Source organism: Carlito syrichta, unplaced genomic scaffold, assembly GCF_000164805.1.
Source record: "Carlito syrichta isolate Samal-C Ts95f unplaced genomic scaffold, Tarsius_syrichta-2.0.1 Scaffold302428, whole genome shotgun sequence".
Taxonomy (NCBI): Eukaryota; Metazoa; Chordata; class Mammalia; order Primates; family Tarsiidae; genus Carlito; species Carlito syrichta.
In genome coordinates this window covers 139,888-163,010 of record NW_007246524.1, presented here as the reverse complement: position 1 = coordinate 163,010, position 23,123 = coordinate 139,888, and the positions used below count along the sequence as shown (strand labels likewise).

The 23,123-nt window shown below is 44.4% G+C and overlaps 1 protein-coding gene across 1 annotated transcript; it reads right to left on the bottom strand.

Annotated features, from left to right (window-relative positions):
- Window positions 1-5,908: 5,908 nt before the first annotated feature.
- LOC103258976 (sialic acid-binding Ig-like lectin 13) lies at window positions 5,909-10,649 on the bottom strand. Its single transcript, XM_021711642.1, has 7 exons — window positions 10,223-10,649; window positions 9,742-10,020; window positions 9,472-9,519; window positions 7,121-7,432; window positions 6,750-6,843; window positions 6,334-6,413; window positions 5,909-5,961 (listed from the first exon to the last, which is right to left on the bottom strand). The coding sequence occupies exons 1-7, from the start codon at window positions 10,647-10,649 to the stop codon at window positions 5,909-5,911; spliced, it is 1,293 nt and encodes a 430-aa protein (XP_021567317.1).
- Window positions 10,650-23,123: the final 12,474 nt, after the last annotated feature.

Below are 23,123 nucleotides of genomic sequence, written 5' to 3'. Positions count from 1 at the left end.
CACCATGTTTGGGCTGTCCCCTGAAGGGTGTCAGGATTTCATAAATGAAGAAACAGACTAAGGATTCCAAAGGAGATTATTTCCAACCTTGTGACTGGAGTGGTAGGAGGGAGGATTAGGTGGTGGGGCCTCCTTATACTCATGTTCTGGGTTCCTTCTGTCCACAACCCTGAGTCACAGAAATTTGATTGGGGAAAACATGAGACAGAGAGATAAAAGTGATGCCATAAGAACAACTCAATGATTCACAAAAATGAACATCTTCTGGGAAATAGAACATAGAGAGATCCCTGGACCCCATCCCCCCGTGCCCCCCTTTCCTGTGGTCATGCCTCCTCCCTCCTGAAGGAACCCTGAGCCTTACATGATGATAATTGTCTCCTTGTTTTTCTATGTGGTTTATCATCTGAGCACATGACCTTAAATTCTATGAATTTGCACATGTTTTTCAGAAGACTTTGTACATATAGAAAATTGCTATCTGTTTCCTTCCACTCAGCCTCATGGATCTGCCTGTTTCATGTTGTCCCCTAATATTGTCCATAATCTGGAGTAGATGAACTTATTCAAAACAGGAAGGAACAGACATCTCCTCATGGCAGGATGCCAGTTGGTGACCCCTAGTGAGGGGGGAGAAGGTCACATGAGGCAGTGAGTACATTAGGGAAACTGAGGATGGGATCATCATTGAGTGAGTCATTCATTTCTTCCACTTTTCTAGGATTTCATTTATCTCTTTCTGTTTACCATATCCTTACACAATTACACTAATAATGGTTATCCTGTTGAGTGATGTGGTAGATAGAATGACAGTCCTTCAACATGTCCATAGTAGATAATTTATGCAAGTAGCACATGTGTGATGGTAGATTGAGGAGACAATGACAGAATCAGGAGATTGTGATTTCCTATTGAATTCCTCTAAAGGCCAAAGCTTGGGTAGATGAAGGTACAGAAGGGATCCCCAAGAAGATGCAGGCTTGACCTCATCCAACTGATTTTACAGTACAGGAAGCAGACAATTGATAAGAAGCAGATAATTATCTAGCGGGGGTGATGCCATAACAGTGACCTCCTCAGAGGAGGAAACTCACACCCAGACACTGGAGATAAACCTTCACCACCCATGTTCACTTTTGGGGGCACCGAGGCCAGAGGCTCACCCCAAATCACACCCCATACAGAGTTCAACTCCCATGTCCTGTCTGTCTGTGTTGTCTTTCTCCTCTGATCACATTTTCTGCAAAGTCAAAATGGGTTCCTTCTGTCCACAACCCTGAGTCACAGACTATGGATATTTGTGCATTTCAGGGAGGCACTCAGTGACAGGAGAGATGGGGGCAGGTGAGGTGAGCACAGCCTCTCCTCCCTCCCTTCACATCCATGAGGTCAGCATCCCCTCTCTGCATGACAAGGTCAACACATTGGACCTGGACACTGCCCAAGGAGTCACAACAAGTTTCCTGATGTCTGAGCTCCTGTGACAGGAGCTTGAGTGGAGGTCACACAGGAAGGGACGGGATCTCTCACCTAGATTGGAGGTTGGGTCTCAGGAAAACTGGGACTGTGGAACTGAGGGTTCCGTGTGTCAACACATGTCAAGGACACCAGTGGAGTCCAGGTCACAAGAGGTCAGGGAGTCTGAGGCTGTGACAGTTGTACAGTGGGATTTAAAGGGCCAAGAGTCAGAGGAAATGGGCGGATTTTGAAAGAGGTGGACATTCTTTCTTCTCACAGCTCTGTGGGCACTAGTTGGGATTTCTTCCCTCTGTCTGTTCACTGAGCCACATGTCCCCTGGTCACCCAAAGCATGTCACCTCTGTCATCCCCAGAGCTTTGCTCCTGAAGGTTCTTTCCCAGGAGTCTTGGTACACAGGACATTGGAACAAGGACACCATGTTTGAGTCTGTCCCCTCAAGAGTGTCAGGATTTCATGAATGAAAGAATAGGTCCAGGAATTTAACAGGATATTATTTCTAACCCTGTGACTGAACTGGGAGGAGGGAGGATTGGGAAGTGTGGCCTCCTTATACCCATATCAAGTATTTTTGAAACTTTGATTGAGGAAAACATGCGACATAGAGATAAAAGTGATGCCAAAAGGACAGCTCAGTGATTCACAAAAATGAATATCTCCTGGGAAACAGAACATTGAAAGAACCCTGGACTCCAACCCTACATGTTCTCCTTACCTATGGATTATGCCTAATCCTTCCTGATGCCCTGAGCCTCATTTAATGCTAATTGTCTCCTTGTTTTTCTGTGTGGTTTGTAATCTGAGCAAGTGAGCTTGAATTCTATGAATTTGCACATGATCTTCTGAAGACTTTGTACACATTGAAAATTGCTGTCTGTTTCCTTCCACTCAGTCTCATGGATCTGCCTGTCCCATGTGGTTCCCTAATATTGTCCATAAACTAGAATAGATGAGCTTATTCAAAGCAGGAGGGAACAGGTATCTCTTCATGGCCAGGACACCAGCTGGTGACCTCTAGTGAGGGAGGAGAAGATCACATTTGGCAGTAGGTACATTAGAGAAACTGAGGATGGGATCATTGGTGAGTGAGTCATTCATTTCTTCCACATTTCTGAGACTTCATTTATCTCTTTATGTGCACCATTTCCTCACTTATTTACACTAATAATAGTTATCCTATTGGATGATGTGGTAGGTAGAATGACAGTCCTTCAATATGTCCATGTGTAGATAATTTATGCAAGTAGCACATGCGTGATGGTAGATTGAGGAGACAAATAATCAGGAGACTGTAATTTCCTGCTGAGATCCTCTAAGGAGCTTGGATAGATGTGAGTATGAAAGGAATCCTCATCCAACCTATTTTACGGTACAGGAAGCAGACCATCTACAACAAGAAGATAATTATCTAGCTGAGAATTATTGTCTGATGGATGGGAACAGGTGAAGTGAGATAGAATAACGAGGTCCCAATGGGACGTGTCCTCTGGGGTCCAGGAATCCATAGTGTTGTCGGGAAATAATCTCTGGACCCCACAGTAAGTGGATGTATCTAGGAGAGAGGAGACTGATGCAGCCTGGTTCTCACCTGGTTCTTCTCAGTTTGTTCTTCCTCATTGGGTGCAGCTGGACTCTCTGAGGCTTCTCCACCTAAAATAAACTTCCCCCTTTTCTGAAAAGTTTAAATGTGGTGAAATACATAGAACCCATATGTCACTACTGCACTTATTTTAAGTGCACAGCCCGGTACCGTTAGGCATATTCATGTGGTTGTGAGATCAGCTTTGAGAACTCTCATGAGTGCAAAACTGAAACTATGTCTGTCTAAAATAGCAACTACTCCTTCCCCTCTCAGCCCTGGTACCCCATCACTACATTTACTCTATAGGAAGGTGACGCCTCACATCGCCTCATAGAAGTGGAATCCTATAGTATTTGATTTTTCATGACCAGCATTTTTCTCTTAGCAGGATGTTTTCAAGGTTCATCTGTATTGCTTCATGTGTCAGAATTTATTTCTTTTTATGTGTTGAATCCTGTTCTACTTCACGCACAGACCACTTCTGTTTTTCCATCCATCTGTTTAGAAACACTTGCTTCCCCTCTTGTCTCTGATGAATTAACTGCCATGAACATGGATATGTCAATACCCATTTAAGTTTCAACTTGTGTTTCTTTGGGGTGTAGAATCAGAGGTGGAATGGCTGCATCATGTGTCTTCTATTTCCAAGTATTTGAGGTAGGTTTCAAAGTCTTATCATTCCTTTTCTGCTTCATCACTGTCATCACTTTGCACTCTGAAGATGTGCACCCCTCTGTGCCCCCAGCTGTGGTGGAGACATTCCAGAAACTCCTGGGATGCCTGAAACCACAGAGAGTTCTGAGCCCAATATACACTTCGAGTTTCCCAAATCCACAGGGCTATGATTAACTTCAATTGTTAAATTAGCACAATATAAGATGAACAACAATAGCTATCAATAAAATAGAACTATTTAAACAACCCATTGTCATCAAAGTTATGCGATTTTGGTCTTTCAGACAAACTAGCTCAATGTCTTGTCCCTCAGGTAAGTGAAAGCACAATATCAAAGGTTTAGATAAGAGAGAGAACTTCCAAAAGGTTTTAAGCCGTTATGGTCACTATAATTTCAACATCTCTCATCGGCACCCCTCTCTTGATGTCCAACATTTGTATCCAGCTGTCTCTGTGACTTATCCAATTGTCTGTCATGTGGCCCCTCAAAATTGCCATCCTCCCTCAAGACCCTCTCTACAGTCCTCTAGAGAAACAGCTCCTTCCTTTTAGGTGCTCAGGGGAAAATTCTGGCATCATCTTTGTCCCTACATTCCCATCACTGATCACATCCATTAAAAACTCATCTGAGTTTGACTTCCCACACACATCCCTAAACATGTCCTCACCCTGCCTCCTTAGTTCAAGCCTCTGTCCCTCCTCCTGAGGGATCCAATGGTGTCTTCCCATCTCTCTGAGGCTGTCGTAACTCACTCAGGCCGTTCTGACCAAGGTGGCCATGGGGTCCTGTTAGAGGAAAAGTCCAGGCATGTCTCTGCTCACCCGAAGTCTCCAGGTTTTTGTGTGGCTTCAGGTCCCCATGAGGTCTGCACTGTCCTCCCCGCTGCTCCCTCCTCCTGCCTCCTGCAGCCTCAGACCAGGGCCTCCAGGTTTGTCCACAGCTCCCGGGCCTGTTGCTGCCCCTGAGTCCTGTACTCCTGTTCCTTTTCCCTCCTCCTGGGAGATTCTTTTCTTAAGCAGACACAGAGCCTGCATCCTCACCACTCCACATCTTTACCTGACATCATCGCATCAACCATCACACCCGGAAACTGTCCCCAGATTGTCAAAAGTACACTTTCCTGCGTGGTTTTCTTCCCAACACAGATCACCAAGCTGCAGGCTTCCATTTCATTGTTACTTTTTTCTTCTGGTCTCTAAAATGACAGCAATTTAATGACAGAGATAGCTTTTGCCCTGCTTTATTTGGTCAAATATTTATTACAGAACAGTTGCCACCTTAACACTCTCTAGGGTACACTTCAGTGCCATCAAACACTTTTACATTGTTTTGCAACCATTCCCACTGTTGTTTTTCAGAAGTTTCTCCTCATTTCAAACAGAAACTCTGTACCCACTGCACATTCACTCTCTATCCCCCTGCCCTTTCCCAGCCCCTCGGCCACATTCTGTTTTCTGTCCTGATGAACTTGCCTATTGTAGGTAGGTCACATAGGTAGGGTCATACACTATCTGTGGTCTTGTGTCTGGCTTCCTTCACTATGTTTATTGTTTCAAGGTTCAATTACATTGTAATATGGTTGAGAATTCCATCCATTCCTTTTTTAAGACTGGAGAGTATCCCGTTTTATGGATGTAGAAACTTTTTCTATCTAGTCATGGATCCATGGTCACTGGGGTCTCTTCTACCTGTCAGCTCCTGTAAATAGTGTTGTGAAGGACACTGGTGTACTCCTAGCTGCTTAAGTCCATGCTTTTGATTTGAAGGAAAGTGTCCAGTATTGGAATACTGGGATCATGCGGTGATTTTATACTTAACTTTCAAAGGAAAAACCACTATAAAAGGAAACTTTTAAAGGTTCTCCACAGGGTTATACCATTTTAGATGCAGTGCAAAAGGCTTCAGATTCTCCACATCCATGTGTACAATTAGGAGTTCTGTTTTAGTTTTCGTTTGATCTCTTCCTTTTAAACAGTTCTCCTGATATGTGTGAAGTAGTATTTCCTATGCAGTTTGTCAAACGATTAATGACGATGAGCATCTTTTCATGTTATCCTTGGTTGTTTGCATGTCATCTAGAACAGAGTCCAGCAGGAAAAGTTCATGCATGACCCTCAGTTCAGACTGTGGCATTGGCACCTGGCTCTCCAGCAATGGAGGGAAACACGGCCATTTAGACCGTGGAGGACCTGGATGAGGAGGCATCTGGAAGCACAGTCTGCAGGCCTGTGTTGGGGAGAGAAGGAGACAGGAGGGGGAATGGTCAGTGTCCAGGGAAGAGGTGAGGCTGCAGGAAGGACCAGGCCAGGATGGAGAAAAGGCACCAAGAAGAGCCATGCTTAGGAGAAGGAGCAACAAGAGTCAGTGATGGATGCGATCTGGGGAAGGGAGGGAAGTCAAGGTGAGAAACACTACCTTGCTCTGTTTTTATGGTTGAGGGCACTGTGTCATCAGGGTGATAAGGAACCCAGAAGAAGACGTGGGTTTGGACAGAGGACGGGTGGCTCCACTTTGGCCATGCTGAGTAGAGCAATCCTAGAGCCTCCTGGAGGACGTGTCCAGTGGAATGTTGGATGGTGAGATGCCCATGACACTTACCTGAGAGAAGAACCGTGACAGTGTTTGCATCCTCCATGCTGGCTGCTGACTCTGCCTCCTTTCTTCTGTGCGACGTCACTCTGAGAAAAGAGACCAGGACCTGTCAGTGCAGTCAGATCAGGGTGAGAGGGCTGCAGAGTCACCTCCCTGTGCCTCCTTAAGCAAGTGCAGGAGACTAAGGGCAGAGAATTTGTCAAGCCCCCAAGTCCCCCTTGATGAGAGCAGAAACCTCCATACCCTGGATGCTCAGCCAGTCGTGAACAAACAACTGTTCACCTAGGTAGATTCTTATCCACACTGCAGCATCCTGTCTCACCCTTGGACCTGTTCAGGTCCCTCCGACACTAGAACAAGGAACTCAGCATCATGTCCCTGGCCTGTTCACACCTCTCCTTAGATCCTGGGGTGGCGCTCACCTGAGGAAGATGAGGCAGAGACAGAGAAGCAGGATCTTCACAGACGCCTCCACAAGGGCCAACAGAAGCAAACCTGCCAGGGGCCCTGGTTTCCCTGCAAATAAATGGGATGAGGTCGATTCACTTGTTGAACAACAATCCTCAGTCTTTCTTCTCTATTGGAAGATGGACATGAGGTCTCCAGACGCTTCTTTCATTCATGAATGTGGGGCATGATCAGTTCAGGCCTCACTCTACCCCCTAGAAAGACTGTCCTGCAGTGAACAGAGGACTCAGGCCCTGTGGAAATCCAGGCCTCACAGCTGCATGTGAGGCTGAACTGAGCATACCCCTGTCCCCTACTAGCCCCAGGGTAGGACTTGCTCAGAGACCTGGGAGCTGAAGGTCATTGGGAGGGGTCTGGTGTGCAGTCCCTTGGCACTCACCCTGTAGGGAGAGGCTCAGAGAGATGTGCTGGGAGCCCAGAGGGTTCTGAGCTCTGCAGGTGAATTCTCCTTCATCCCTGAGGCACACACGAGGCAGCTCCAGGACCCCAGGATTCAAAGGCTGTGAGGGGCTCAGGGTCTGGATCCCTCGTGTCCAGCTCAGCCTGGCTGGAGGGTTGCTGTCAACAGCACAGACCAGGCGCAGAGACTGGCCCTCCAGGACTGAGAGTAATGAGCCATTCCTCAGGGCTGTGACTGCTGTTGAGAAAGAGAGAGGGTCAGAGAGATAGAGAGATGTTGAGAAAGAAAGAGAACCCAGAGGGATAAGGAGAGGAGCAGATTCAGACGTACAGACACCGACTGAGAGGAACATAGGTTCTGGGAGAGGGACCTAGGGAGGCGGGGAGCAGGAGCCAGAGTCTGGTCAAGCTCCAGATTCCATGACAGGATTGTGTGGATTCATCTCTGCACTGTAGGCCATGTGCAGCTTGAAATATACCCAGAAAATCAAAGAAGGAGGATCTTTGGCCCTCTGGAACACAGGTAAGATGTCCATTCAGACCTAAACCCCACATTTTCTTCAATGCTCTTGCTAACAACTCAGAATCCAGGTTCACCCTGAACATTCCTCTTTTTCATCCACCTCTTCATGAGACATTAGTTTATTATGTATCACTGTGCCTCTGAGTGGGGTTCAATTTCAGAAATTTAGAGTCTGATGGGGAATGGGGATTTAGGAACAGGTGATCACAAGGCCACATGGCATATTATAGAGGTGACTTAGGCTGCGTCAGCCCTGGAGGTGATGATGTAAATTAACCATGTAAATGTGGTCCAGGAGGGCTTCCTGGAGGAGGCACATGTACTTCATGCCTGACGTAGAGTGTGGAAGGACATGCAGGGTGGCAGGATGGTGAGGGGTGGAAGGGCATTTTTAAAAGGGGCAGCAGAGAGTGCAAAGGTGACGCAGATCTAAGCACATTCACAGAACAGTTAATAGACCTGCAGGGCTGGAATAAGAGGGATTGTGCGGGGGATGGGAAGGGGAGGACAGGTAGAGGTCAGAGACAGGACATGGGAGGAAGAGCAGGGGGATTTGTTGATATAAACTCAGACGGGGAAATCAGAACCTGTAAAAGAGATGGATAAATGAGACTACAGAAGTAAACACATCCCAATACACCGTGACAATCATGGACGTCCAAGCGTAAACCACCGTGGCATGTTGGAAAATGTGTCTGCAATTCATGTCACCTATAAACAGTGATTTCTCAAGCTGAAAAGAGCTTTAAGGATAAGTGATAAAAAGTCAAATCACTCTAGAAAACTGAGCAAGTTATGAAAGGGGAGTTCCCAGAATAAGAGGTATACCAATGGTTCCTTGTCATACAAATGTGCACAACATTCATTTTCAGGAGAAAATTGCTCATGAAAACTACATGGAGATTCCGAGATTCCAGTTTTCAGCTCATGTTGGCAAAGATCAAATTGTCTCACCCCAAATGGGATGTGAAGCTGGGGACACACTCACACGTCACTCTCCCTGTTGGGATGGAAACTCATCCATTCTCCATGGAGATCAAGGTGTCTGCATCTCTCAAGACTCGAAAGAATAATGACCCAGCTATTTTGCATTTAGGAAATTACCCCAAGGACATACAGATGCACTTGTGGAAAAACGTATAAGATTACTTGTTGCAATATTTCTGTGGTAGAACACAATTAATGCCATGACTCTCTATGAGTAGAAGATGTCCACAGAATCAGGATCCATGTGTTCAATGGACACCACACAGTTCTGGAGGAGGGCGAGGACAGTTCTTCTTACTGATGTCCAACAATCTCTGAGATCCTCCCGGGGAACACACCAAGGCTCAGAGCAGACTGGACAGATGGGGGTCAATTTGGAGAAGGGTGGCAGGTATCTAGGGACAGACTCTTCTGTGCATTTTGGATTTTTGCCCATGTGACTCCATCACCTGTCCAGGAGGACTTCAGTCAGAACTATTAGGGGAAAGAAAAAGGTGAGGTGGGAGACAGATGATGAGAGTCCTTGAGGATGGTCCTGCTGTGTGAACGTCACCTGTCCTTGTTATGGGCCGAGGGGTATGTGTGTGGAGGAGTCTGAGGGGTGGATGGGACAGATACTCAGAGGACCATGGGAGCTAAGGGTGGGGAGGGGCCCTAGGTTCACCCACAGGGGGGTCTCTGGTGACCAGATGAGTCCAGAATGAGGAGGAGCCTTGCCCTGAACTGAAGGCCCTGCTCCCCCTCCCAGAGAGGGCGCTCTGTGTTACCTGTGTCATCACCTCGGAAGACAACCACAGTCAAGTTCTGAGGAGCATCTGGACAGAAAGACACAGCAGATTCACATCACTGTGGGGGTGGTGGACACTGGCCCTTCTTCCAGCAGCTGCATAGATGGAGAAGGTGGAGCCAGGTCCTCCTGACCCTCTACTCCCAGACCAGATTCTAGGACCTGTGATTCCTGTGTCCAGCCCTGACTCCCCTCCCTCTGCCCCCATGAAACCCTTGTCAGGGCCTTGCCATCCTATCCCAGCTCTCACAGGACACGTTGAGATAGATGGTCTTCGTCGTCGTCACATTGACCCCAGGCAAGGTCACCTGGCAGGTGAGACTGGTGCCGTGATCCTGGGGCTGTGGGATGAGGGTGAGCACCGAGGAGTGGGTGCTGATGGGAGGCAAGAAGAACAAGGAGGCCCCAATCCAGGAGATTATGGGGGGCGTCCCCTGCTCACAGGCCCAGGGCACAGAGCAGGTCAGGTTCCTGGGGTGGCCAGTCTCCAGGGTTCCCGAGATGAGAATGTCAGGGGTGTGGGTCAGGGCTGGTGAGGAGAGAGGGACACCCAGGATCAGGAGGGAGGATTTGAGATGAGACCCTGAGAAAAACTCAGGCTGTAGTCCAGCCCCTTCCCTGAGCCCGACATATTTCACTCCAACCCCCTCCCAGGACTAGGGTCCCATCCCAGTACTTCCCTACAGCCCCATGACCTTCTCCTGTGGCTATTTCTGGAGCCTGTGCCTTACCTGTCACACACAGAGAGAGCTGGAAATATTTGTAAGAATATCTCAGCCTTCCACTCTCCAGGTGAAAGAAGTATGTCCCCTGGTCACTCCTCCTGGCGTCTCTGATGCTCAGGGAGCAGTTGTTGGTCTGCAGGTCCCCGAGGAAGTGGAATCGACCCTGGGTCTCCTCCTGCACTTCTCGAGCTGGGTTGTTTGTGGCCACTGGAGCATCCTGGTAAACATCGGTCCTTTCCCGGAACCAGTAGCCATAACTTGGGATATAGTGAATCCAGAAGTGGTGAGGGGAGGAGAAGGAGCAGGGCACAGAGACACAAAGGCCCTCTTGCACTGCCACCAGTCCCTGCACATTCAACGTGTAACCATCCCTGTGTGGTTCCTGTCCCTCTATCCCCCAGAGCAGTGGCAGCAGCAGCAGCAGCAGCAACATGTCTGGGGTGGGAGGTGCCAGGGCCACCGGGGAAAGTCTGTTCCTCAGGGTCCTTCTTTCAGGAACTAAGAATTCAAGATTTACAGGCGGCCCCACAGGAAGATGGGGGTGAGGACAGAAAAGTGACCTTCTCAGAGGAGGAACTTCACACCCAAGTCCTGTTGGGGCCAGGTCAGCCCTTGGAGATCAACTGTCCCCTACCCCACTACCACTCCTGGGGACCCCGAGGCCAGAGGAGGTAAAAGACTCACCCATATCTACACCCCATGCAGGACCTGGCTCCCCCGAGTTACAAGCTGTGGATGTCTGTGGAGGTCAGAGGAGGGACCCAGGGACAGGACAGATGGGGGACTCAGTGGGGTAAGTTGTAGCCTCTCCTCCATCCCTTAGCAACCATGAGGTGGGCACTCCCTCTCTCTACAATGCGGTCAACTCATTGTATCTGAACACTGTCCCCAAGGAGCCACTGGCCCATGGGGAGACATTAAGTCATTCAGCAAAAGAAGCCCCCAGTGATAAGAGCTTTAATTCCATGAATATTTGTTTTGTGAATTTTAAGGCACCATTAGTAGATGCATACATACTTAGAATGTTTTTATTTCTCTGAGAAAATAGACCTTTGATCTTTATAAAGTTATTTATTTATTTTTTTAATTTTTTAATTTTTAATTTTTTTTTTTTGAGTTGGAGTCTCACTCTGTCGCCCAGACTGGAGTGCAGTGGCCGCTCTCGGCCACCGCAGCCTCCACCTGCTGGGCTCCAGCGATCCTTCCACCTCAGCCTTCTGAGTAGCTGGAATTACAGGCATGCACTACCACACCCGGGTGATTTTTTGATTTATTGTAGAGATGAGGTCTTGCTGCCCAGGTGGGTCTCGAACCTGTGGGCTCAGGCAATTCACTCACCTCAGCCTCCCAAAGGCACGGGATTACAGGCTGAGCCACTGAGCCCGGCTTAAAGTTCTTTTTTTAAACCTGTGGTGATACACTTTACTGTCACCAATCACAATAGCAAAAGGGAAGGATGGGCAATTCTGGGACACTGCCAGGGGAAAGAGAGGGGAGGACATGTAACAACAGAACGTGTATCTCATCTTAAACCAGGGGAAGTGAGGATCAGTTGGAGGCCCAAACTTCACCTGTACATAGATTACTTATGTACCTATGTTTGAATTTTCGCATCACTGATGAGATAAGGGAAGTTTTCTTGAATAATTTCATGGAATGTTTGTTCCCAGGTGGTCTCTGTCTCTCTTTCTGCCTCAGGAAGTCCAATTACTCTTAGGTTCGGTCTCTTGAAGTAATCACTCATCTCTTGAAGGTTTTGTTCTTTCTTTTTAAGCTTCTTTTCTATGTTTTTGAGTTTGGGTTAGTTCTATATTTTGGTCCTCAAGCCCTGAGATTCTTTCTTCTGCTTGGCTAATTCTACTTTCCATGCTTATCAGTTTGTTATTTATTTCATTCACAGTATTCTTCACTACAGTTATCTCAGTTATCAACTCCTTCCTATTTTCCTCTTGTCTCTCCTCAACTCTTTTTAATCTCTCTATTAATGTCTTGATATCCAGGTTTGTAGTTTGAGACCCTTCATTCTGGGGGCTCTTCATTGTTTGCATTCTGAAGTCTGTTTTCTGAGTGTCTGACCTCCAAGTGGTCTGTGAGAGATCCGTATCTTTCTTTTGGTTTTTTTTTTCATTTGTGTAGATTTTTATCTTCCCCTTTACCTCCCCTTCTTTAATTCTATTTTTCAGGGAAGGTGGGGTAGCTTTTACTTCTTTTTTTTCAATCTCCTGTTCTTCCTTATGAGGGTCCTCTGGCTTTATTCACTTTTGAGGCTGGACTGTGGGTTGGGGGCTGTACTTTTTGCAGTTTTGAGATTTGAGGGGGAAGCTGTGATTCAGAATCTATGTGCAGATCCCAGTATCCACTAACAGGTGTATGGGCACATTGGAACCCACTTCCCACTGCCTTACAATCTGTCCATGCAGTCGGGTTTAGGTTTGCTCCCTGGAACAAAAGAAAGTAAGAAAAAGGAAAATAATGGAAGAAGGGGAGATCAAGAGGAAGTTGGAGAGAGAGAAGAGTAAGAGGGAAAACAGACATACATAACAACTAACGAATGAAAAGAGACACAAGGCCAGAAAAGAGTAAAAAGCAAGCAAGCAAACAAACAAAATTCCCTAAAGCATGCCAGTAATAACACAAAGACAGTCCAATAAAATCATGCCTTTTGATTCTTCCCCAACACAAACAGGTAGTCTAAATCAAAAAGCAAACAGAAGTGAACATAACAAACAGTCAAAACAATAAAATATAAAAAATCAAAATAAGAAACCAGACTAGCTCTGGGGTCTTTCCTGAGTGTCTAAAATCTCTTCAGCTCTGATCTCTAGCCCCTCCCCTTTGCTCTCTTTGCAGGCAGATAGAGTTACTCATAGCTTGGGTCAGTTCCCTTGGCTTGCTGCCTGATAGGTCTGCCACACAGGACTGAGTTGTCTGTGTCTGATTCAGCGTAGGGGAGGGGCTTCTGTCTCCTGTTTTGGCGAGGTTACCTTAGAAAACAAGGTGGAGGCTGCGTGGAGATGGGTAGGGCAATGTGAATCTTTGCCTGGAAAATGACTGTGGTGGGTGGCTCCTCTTTCGCCGATCCCCTCTCTCCATTCATCCGGAGTCCTAGTTGATCTGCTATGATGGGCGATGATGGTGTGTGTCCAGCATCAGGCATTCAGAACCAGCAATATAGCTGGGCGCTGCAGTTTGGTGTGCTGCGGGCTCCTTGGGATGGAGGATGAAGCCAGGAATTCTCCGGGGCTGGAGCTGAGAGCTGCAGAGTCAGCAGCTGTTCAGCACCAGGTAGCAAACAAAGTCAGATTACTTATGTACCTAATCCTGACTTTTACCCCCCATCTTTATACTAGTGTTTTTTTTTTATAAAGGCTTATTCATCTGATACCAAGATAGTGATACCAACTTTCTTTCATTTACTGCTTGTATAGATGTAGTATTTTCCATCTTTAAGTTTATCTTTCTAAATTCCTTTTTTTAGAAAAACAAGTTTTAATTTTTTTTATAAATAGTGGAATGTAATATATATATATATTTTTGAATTAGAGTCTCACTCTGTCACCTGGACTGGAGTGCAGTGGCCACTCCCGGCCACCGCAGCCTCGACCTGCTAGACTCCAGCGATCCTTCCACCTCAGCCTTCCAAGTAGCTGGAACTACAGGCACACACTACCACGCCCGGCTAATTTTTGATTTATTGTAGAGATGAGGTCTCGCCAAGTTGCCCGGGCAGGTCTCAAACCCGTGGGCTCAGGCAATCCACTCACCTCAGCCTCTCAAAGCTCGGGATTACAGGCTGAGCCACTGAGCCCTGCTTGGAATGCAATATTTTATTCATTTAGCCTGTTGTTAATTCCTCCAAACTCACGGGGACGAGTCCTCTTCTCTCTGGCAAGAAGAAATAAGGAGTTTGTTGATTAAAGATGCCAATCTGTAAAATATTTAAGAGGGTATATTCTGAGGCAAATGTGAGTGACTTAGCCCATGACACCACCTAAGAGGTTCTGAGAACAGGTGGCCAAAATGGCTGACTTGCAGTTTGGTTATATACATCTTAGGAAGACAGAAGTCACCCAAAAATCCAGAAATCAATACATTTGATTTTACATTGGTCTGGGGAGGTGGGACATCTCCAAGACAGGACTTGGGAGTCATAGTTGGAGTCAAAGATTTTCTGGTTGACAATTAGTAGCAAGATTTTGACTCTGTCTAAGAAATTTTGAAATCAGTAAAAGAAATGCCACATTTAGATAAGGGGTGAGAAGTGATTTGAGAAGGTCAAGTTTCTTGATATGTATATGAAGCCTCATAGGTGACAGCCCAGAGATTGTTGACTGCGTCCTGAACTCCCAGGACACACACAATCACAGTTGCAGATAATTCTAAACTACATGAGTCCACGATGCACCTTTCCTGGCCCTGGCTCTCAAGTCGGTGGTCAATCAGCTTCTTGCTGAGCTGGACTTCACCCTACGTAATCCTTGAGGACCCCAGCCACTTCCATCATGGGGCCTTGGCCCCATTCATCGCTGACCAACAGGGCCTATGAGATCCATCAATGGTGGCAAGCAATATCCCCCTGTAAAATATGAACTAGACTCTTCTCTCTCATTCGCCCCTGAAAAGGAGTCCCATGAGACTTAAAGAGGATCCTTAAGGGAAGGAATCTTGGAGTTACACTCAGGTTTTCCTTCTTCTGTTTCCGCAGCCAGTTCTTCCCTCACCCTGCAGCACAATACCCCTCACAGTGGAATGTGTCTCTCCTTCTGCAAGGCAACCCCCCACTTCCTCCTCCTCCTGGTTCTTTGGAGTGTGAGTTAGGAGTTGAAGTCTGGCAAGGGGAAGCTGGAGCATCCAAAGGCATCTGCTTCTTTGACAGCTCTATAGGGTAGAGCTCAGTTCATCTGAACCCCACAGGATGACTGTTCCCACAAAGAACTCCTGAAAGGATCACTTGCTATGGTGTCCACTTATCCCTGATTGGATTACAGCAGTGCTGGGGGCAGGGAAGCCACCCCCACTCACATTTTGCAGATGAACAAGTAGACCCTAGTGACAAAAATCCCATAGATGGTACCCTTAAATCTTGAACCTACACCTATGTGATTCTAAACACATGCCTTTCTGCCCAAGCCCAGCTGTTTCTCTCTGCTATTCACTCCCCTTGGGTTAACCTTCTCCCCACCCCAACCCATCTTGACCTCAGGGTTCTGGTCCTCCTACATTTGTGAGGTACTTTCCCAGGGCACTGGAAATGTCCCCTGGCCATGTATTCACCCATCTATCTGATTGCGAGTTATAATTCCTGCCCCCACTGCTGGGCAGTAAATGATGGTTCAGCCACTGGCTGCACCTCTGGCCCCAGGAACATGTAAACAGTGACACCAGAGGGCATAGGTAGTGAAAAGTGAAGATTAATGTGTTACCCCCAAGTCCAGAAAATGTTCAGGAAAGCTGAGCATCCCTGAGAGATGTTGACCTGGGTCTCATTGAGCTGAAAACCAGGGACTCAATCTTCCAAGAAAACAAGTACAGGATGGTGACTCTAACTAGTACTAGTATTTGGATTGGCCAATGCCCCAATGGTGTGTGTGTGTGTGTGTGTGTGTATGTGTGTGTGCAGATGTGTGTGTGTGTGTGTGTGTGTGGTGTGTTTGTGAGTTTGAATTGGAAACAGACTTCCCACACCACTTTGGGGACAAATTGCACAATGCTTTGAGGTCTTTGTGCAATTTGGAAGTTCTTGCGAAAAGAATGTAGACACATTAGTGACACTATCACATCTTTATTTCAGTAATCAGTCTGGTGTTTTCTGTACTGGGTTATATTTATTATGTATGTATTTATTTGTGAATTTGTATATGTATGTAGGTATATATTTGCTAATTTATTAATTTATGAGACAGGGTCTGGCTCTGTATGCCAGCTGGAGTTCAATGGATTGACCATGGTTAACCACAGCCTCAACCCCTTGGGCTCAGGTGATCAGGTGATTCACACACAGCCATGCCTAGCTACTATATTTGTTTTTTGTTTTGTAGAAATGAGGTCTCGCTATGTTGCCCAGGGTGGCCTTGAATTCCTGGGCTCCAGCAATCCTCCCACTTTGGCATCCCAAAATACTGGGATTATAGGCATGATCCATCACACCTGGCCTGTATCAGCTATTGAAAGGATGAGTGTGGAGACAAATAGACAGGATAAGGAGTTATAGCAGATTTTTACACTGTGTTTGTCTCATCTGTGTATTTCTGTCTATCACACCACAGCGTGATATACTCCTTAGGAGTGAGGACTTGTCAAATTCATCTTGGTGTTGCCCATGGGCATTTGGCCTGGCTTTGCAAACAGTAGGTTTTATATGTCAATAAAAAGAAGGGTTTGTCAAATCTACCTTAAGGAAAATGCCTGTGTTGCAAAAGATTGTATACACTATGATTTTGCTGTTAATTAATGAAAGAGTGGTGAATCTAGTTATCAATCCATGTATCTATCTACATAAACATCTCTCTGTTCATCACAAGAACCAGGGAGGTTGGCACTATGATTTTGGAGCCATGGGACACTTGGTGCTCAGAAAGATGAGGGCAGCTCAAGGACAGGAGAAATTTGGTAGTATCCCCACTCTTGGACCCATTGCAGTTGACACAAGTCACGTTTTCAATACAGACAGGTTTCAGAATCTCTAGTATAGGGGTTCAGGTGACTGGTCCAAGTCTAAGGAAGAGAGATGCAATCTCAGCATATATAGTAGACATCTGCATATGTAATATACATATATTTCAATCTATATTCTTTTGTCTGCCTTCTAGGGGACAATATTTGGGAGGCAAGATTCTTGTATGTTGCTGCATGTATTAGTCATTGTTAATTGCTACTGCTGTGAAATAGTTTTTATATTCATGTTACATCTATCAATATCGATGGAGCCTCATCTTTTTCATCTCTTGGGATGCTTCAGCTTTCATTCCACAGCCTCATCCTGTCTCTCCTCACTTTGACTGAGAGGCAGGTGTTGTCCCTTCAGTACATTGAAGAAAGTGTATTATTTGTGTCACTGTATTTCATGTAATAACCTCTCTCCACTCAAAATAAACATGGTTCCTGCACCCCACAGCCCAGCATCTCTGCCATTCAGGAACAAGTTAACACAGTCAGAGTTCCCCGAGAAGGTATGATGGAGCTTGAGGCTTCTGTACTTTTTGCTCTGAGTGTGTGGGGTTACAAGTGTCTCCAATTCATGAGCATTTCCTCAGAACTAGTAGTTGTGAACTGGGCGCTCAGTGCAGGAAAGCAAAGGTGAAAGATGAGGAGGGTCACTGGGAGGCACAGGTGCTCACCTGCACCGTCGTCACCAAACCTCACTTCTAGTTCTTATTCTGGATCCTAAGCAAAAGCTCCCGGGGAGATACAGAGTCAGGCTCCACTGCCAGCCCCACTCCTGACCACCTAGTCCTTGGTGCACTCCCCTCCCTCCCCTATAACACGGGCAGCAGTGGCAGGCAGAGCACCTCTTGAGAGTTTTACATGCCGAGCTCTGCACTGGGAATGTTTTCTTCCCAGGATCCCTCAGGCTGAGAATAATGGGTGAGAAAAATAAGGGGGAAGCTGCAACAGGAAACTCGTGAGACTACAGAAAGGAAACAGTTCACAGAAGGGGAACTTTGGTGAGGCGGATGGAGAGTGGTGGGTTCTTGGAGACTGGCCAATCTCATTTTCCTAATCAGCAGAATGACCCAGTGAGACCCAGAAAGGAGAAAAGACTTGCAAAAAGTCACTGCAGGATGTCTATTTTTCTGATATCACCTGTCTTTCTACATTTGGAAGAGTTTATGTAATGTTGAAATGATTACTGCCTTGAATGTTTGATAGAATTTTCTTATGTCTTCATACTGGGAAAAGATTTTGATTTCTGGATCATTTTCTTTAATGTTATAGGGCTATTAAGATTTTCTATTTAATAAAGAGTAGAGCTTGATAAATTACATTTTCTAACAGTTTTATATTTCATGTAAGTTAAAATTTTACAGCATATGCTTGCAATGGAGTCAATATAATTTTAAAGTAAAATTTTTTGAAATAAAATATGCAAAAGAAATGTACATAAATCATAAGTACAAAGTTTGGTTAAATTTTTAAAAATGAACACATCCATGTAACCATCACCAAAATAAGGAAATAAGATAAACTCAGCAACCAGATTTTAAAATTGGTCAACCTACTGGGCTTGGTGGCTCAGTCTGTAATCCTAGCACTTTGGGAGGCCGAGGTGAATGGGTTGCCTGGGCCTGAGGGTTTGAGACCAGCCTGGGCAACTTAGCGAGACCTAATTTCTACGATAAATAAAAAGAAAATTAGCAGGGTGTGGTAGCACACGCCTGTAGTGCCGGCTACTTGGAAGACTGAGGCAGAAGGATCCCCAAAGCCCAGCAGGTTGTCGCTGGGGTAGCTGTGAGTGTACCACTGCACCCCAGCCTGGGCGACGGAGTGAAACTTCAATTAAAAAAAAAACTTGAATAGACGTTTCTCTGAAAATACACAAGTGGCCAACAAGCAGATTAAAAGATGCCCAGCATCACTTATCATCCAAGAAATACAAACCAGAATGAACTGAGACATCACTTCATGTGTATAAGAATGGCTACTATCAAGATAGGGGAAAAAAACAGAAAATAGTCAATATTGATGAGGCTATGGAGAAACTGGAATACTTGTACACTCTGCATGGGAATGGAAAATAGTGCAACCAGGAAAAACAGTATGATGGTTCCTCAAAAAATTATTTGGGAGGCAAGATTCTCGTATGTAGCTACATGCATTAGTCATTTGCTAATTGTTACTACTGTGAAATATTTTTTATATTCATATGTTATATCTATCAATATCAATGGAGTCACATCATCTCTTGAGAGGCTTCTCCTTTCATCCCACAGTCTCATTCTGCCTCTCCACACCTTGACTGAGAAGCAAGTGTTATCCCTAAAGTTTTTACCCTCCAGCACATTGAAGAAAGTATATTATTTGTGTCACTGTATTTCATGTAATAACTTCTCTCCACTCAAAATAAACATGGCATCTGCGACCTGCAACCTGGCATTTAGAATAATCATAAGATCCACCAATAGCACATCTGGGTATAAATCTAAAAAACCAAAAGCAGAACTTGAAGAGTTATTTGCACCCCCACACTCATAGAAGCATTATTCACAATAACCAAAATGTCAATGCACCCTAAGTGTCCATCAGTGGACATATGGATAAACAAAATGTGATGTATATATACAGTGGAATATTATTCAGCCTTAAAAAGAAAGGAAATTTTGACACATGCTACAATATGGATAAACTTCCAAGACATTTTGCTAAGTAAACCAGTAAAGAAAAGACAAATACTCTATGGTTCCACTTATATGAGATTACTGAAGTACTCAAATTCTTAGAAACAGAAAGTAAAATGATGGGAACTGGCACAGGAGAAATGAGGAACTGTTATTTAATGAGCATAGAATGTCTGTTTTGTAAGACAGAAGGTTCTATAGACCCGTTGCTCAACAATGTTACTATATTTAACACTACTAAACTATACACATAAAATGGTAAATATTATATGTTTTTACCACAATTAAAAATGAAAAAGAACTGTTCTACAAAAAAGACACCTGTGCCTGCATACTTATTGCAGCACTATTCACAATAGCAAAGACATGGAATCAACCACGTTGCCCACTGAAAGTAGACTGGATTTAAACACGATGGAATGTTAAGCAGACATAAAGAAGGACAAAATTATGAACTCAGCAACTTGGATGAATTTAGAGTCTGTAATACTCAGTGATCTATCACAGAAACAAAGAACTGAGTACCACATGTTCTCACTCATAAGCGGACCCTGAACAATTATCATAATACCATAAGGGGGGATTGGCAGTAGTAGGAAATTGCCAGGGCAGGGAACAGAGGGGCACACATCATCAATAAGAGTAACTGATTTCAAACCAGGTGATGAGGGGACCAAAGTGAGACCCAAACTTTACCTGTACTAGGACCATTTGTATACCTAACCCTGAATTGCACTCCACATTTTTAAAATAAAAATTAAAAACAGAGAAAACCCTGCTTATAATTATCCCCCCAAAAGAAACACGTATATATAAGCAATCTTTGTTTCTCTATACCTTAATAAAGCTGGGTAAAATGAAACAAATAAAAAATATTTAAAAAATAAAACATCACCAGTACCAAAGAAATCCTTCTTCAGTGCTTCACCCTCACTATTTCCTCAAAGTTTAAATATCATGACTTCAATTGCTATTTATTAGTTTTACCAAATTTTTGAACTTCAGTCTGTATTACAGTCTGTATTCTTGTGTCTGCCTTCTGGGGGACAATATTTGGGGGGCCAGATTCTTGTATGTTGCTTCATATATTAGTCATTTGGTAATGCTTGCTGCTGTGAGATATTTCTTATATTCATATGTTATATCTATCAGTGTCAATATAGATATAGATTAGATTAGATAGACCTTCTACTGTTGGTGGACATTCAAATTATTTCCAGTTTTGGCTCTTATGACTCTTCATAAGACAATTTATATTGCTATAAATATTCTTGTTTCTTGTTTCTGATTTCTGACGCTCTTACATATGCAATTCTGTTACAAAGTATTTAGAAATGGAGTTTCTTAGTCCTGAATTGTTCCCAACATCTTTAAAATAGAATAAAAATTAAAACACTAAAAAATTAAAGAAATCAATTTACTTAGTAAAAATTGCCAAATAGTTTACCACATATTTTTTGCAGCAAGATGGATGGAACTGGAGATCATTATCTTAGCTAAAACAAAACAGACAAAGAAAGTCAAATATCACTTGTTCTCACTCACCAGTGGGTTCTAAAAATGTGTACACATTGGACTTAGAGAATAATAGACACTAGAGACTCAGAAGAAAGTAGGAAGGGGGTGGATGAAGAAAAAGTATTTTATGGGTACAGTGTCCATCAATCAGGTGATGAATGCCCTAAGGCCCTGACCTGACCACTACACAATCTATGCATGCAACAAAATTTCACTTGTACTTCATAAATTTATACAAACAAAAATTATAATCCTACCACCAGAGTAGAATTATTCTAGTCATGTATTGCTACCTAACAAACTACTCTCAAACTGAGTAGTTTAAAACAGAACTCTGTTATCATCTCTCACTGGTCTGTGAGTTGACACGCCTTAGGTGGGTGATTGTACTTGAGATCTCAAGAGGACAGCTGGAAATAGCTGTACTAAGTTACACATTCAAGGTGTTTGATTCATGTGGCTGGTAGCTGATAGTGATATCAACTGGGAGTTCAGCAGGCAATGAGTATTAGAAAGCCTACCCATGGCCTCTGTGCAACTTGAACTCTTCTCATCTGAATGACTGGGCTCTCAGAGTTAGTACTGAAAGATTGAACATTCCAAGAGCCCCAGGCAGAAAAGGCAGAAACTGCACAGCTTCTTCCAATCTAGTCTTAGGTGCCATGTAGCATCATTCCCTTCACAGTCTATTAGCCAGTCTATTCCATTCATTGTACTATGAGTAAGCCATTCTATATTCAAGAAGAACACACTAGACAATGGATGAAGGCCAGGAGGTATGGTTCCCTTGGTGAAGTCAAAGACAGTGTCTTTGAAGAACACTTCCTAGGAGTCCAGATGTTCTGTATTCTCAACAGTGCTTGTTACTGCCAGTTTTTATAATTTAGCCATCCTAGAGCACAGCCATAGTTTCTCATGGTTTTAATTTGCACATCTCCTTGACTAGTAAGTTTGATCACCTTTTCATATTGTATATTTGGTACAGAGTGCTTATACACATCTTTTGCCCTTTTTCATATTGTATCTGCTTTTTCTTCTTGATTGTAAGGAGAGCTTTATGTCTTCTGGATGTGAATCTTTTATCATCTGTGGTTTTGGGGCTAACTCTAGTCTTTGTCTTTTGATTCATATAAAACTTCTTACTTTTCAGATCTCTCATATTTTTTCACATGCATAATCATGTACAAACAGAGTGATTGCTCCAAATTGTACACTTTTTTTTGTTTTTATTTGGAGTCTCACTCTGTCACCCAGACTGAAGTGCAATGACCGCTCCCGGCCACCGCAGCCTCGACCTGCTGGGTTCTGGCGATCCTTCCGCCTCAGCCTTCCAAGTAGCTGGAACTACAGGCACGCGCTACCACGCCTGGCTAATTTTTGACTTATTGTAGAGATGAGGGCTTGTCAAGTTGGCCAGGAGGGTCTCAAACCCGTGGGCTCAGGCAATCCACTTGCCTCGGCCTCCCAAAGTGCTGGGATTACAGGCTGAGCCACCGAACCTGGCCTGTACACTTTTAATTTCTTTCTTTTCTTAATTAATTTCACTAACTAGAACCTAGACTACCACGTTGAGTAGCAATGACAAGAGCAGATAGTCCTGCCTTGCTCCCAGTCTCATGGGGAAAGTGATCAATATCTCATTATGAAATATGATGCTAATTTTTCAGGTGTTCCATAGATGCTCCTAATCAGATTCAAGTTGTTTCTAGTCCTTATTTGTTAAGAAGGTTTTCTTAAGCTATGAATAATGTATTAAATTTTGTCAAATGTGTAGTCTTTCCTTTTCAAGAGATGGACACTTCCCTGTGCCAAGGCTTTCTGGTACGAAACTTTTGCCTGTCCTTTTTTTCCTCTCTTCTTTCTCTAATAATCTTTGTTTTGCAACTTTAAAAAATTGCCAAATGTTCTTTCTGCAGCAATTGAAAAGGATATATGCTTTTTCTCTTTTATTCTACAAATGTGGTAAATTACATTAATTTTTGTATGTAAAACTCCATTTGGTCATGATGGAATATGTCTAAATCTACTATACATGCTGTATTCAATTTGCTCAT

What these genes read in the sequence shown, in the direction of transcription:
- LOC103258976 (XM_021711642.1), bottom strand. Translation starts at nt 10,649, where the DNA reads ATGTTGCTGCTGCTGCTGCTGCTGCCACTGCTCTGGGGGATAGAGGGA. An exon ending in CATCTATCTCAACGTGTCCT is followed by an intron (nt 9,520 to 9,741) that starts GTGAGAGCTGGG and finishes CTTTCTGTCCAG; the next exon opens with ATGCTCCTCAGAACTTGACT. An exon ending in CTTCCGAGGTGATGACACAG is followed by an intron (nt 7,433 to 9,471) that starts GTAACACAGAGC and finishes CTTTCTCAACAG; the next exon opens with CAGTCACAGCCCTGAGGAAT.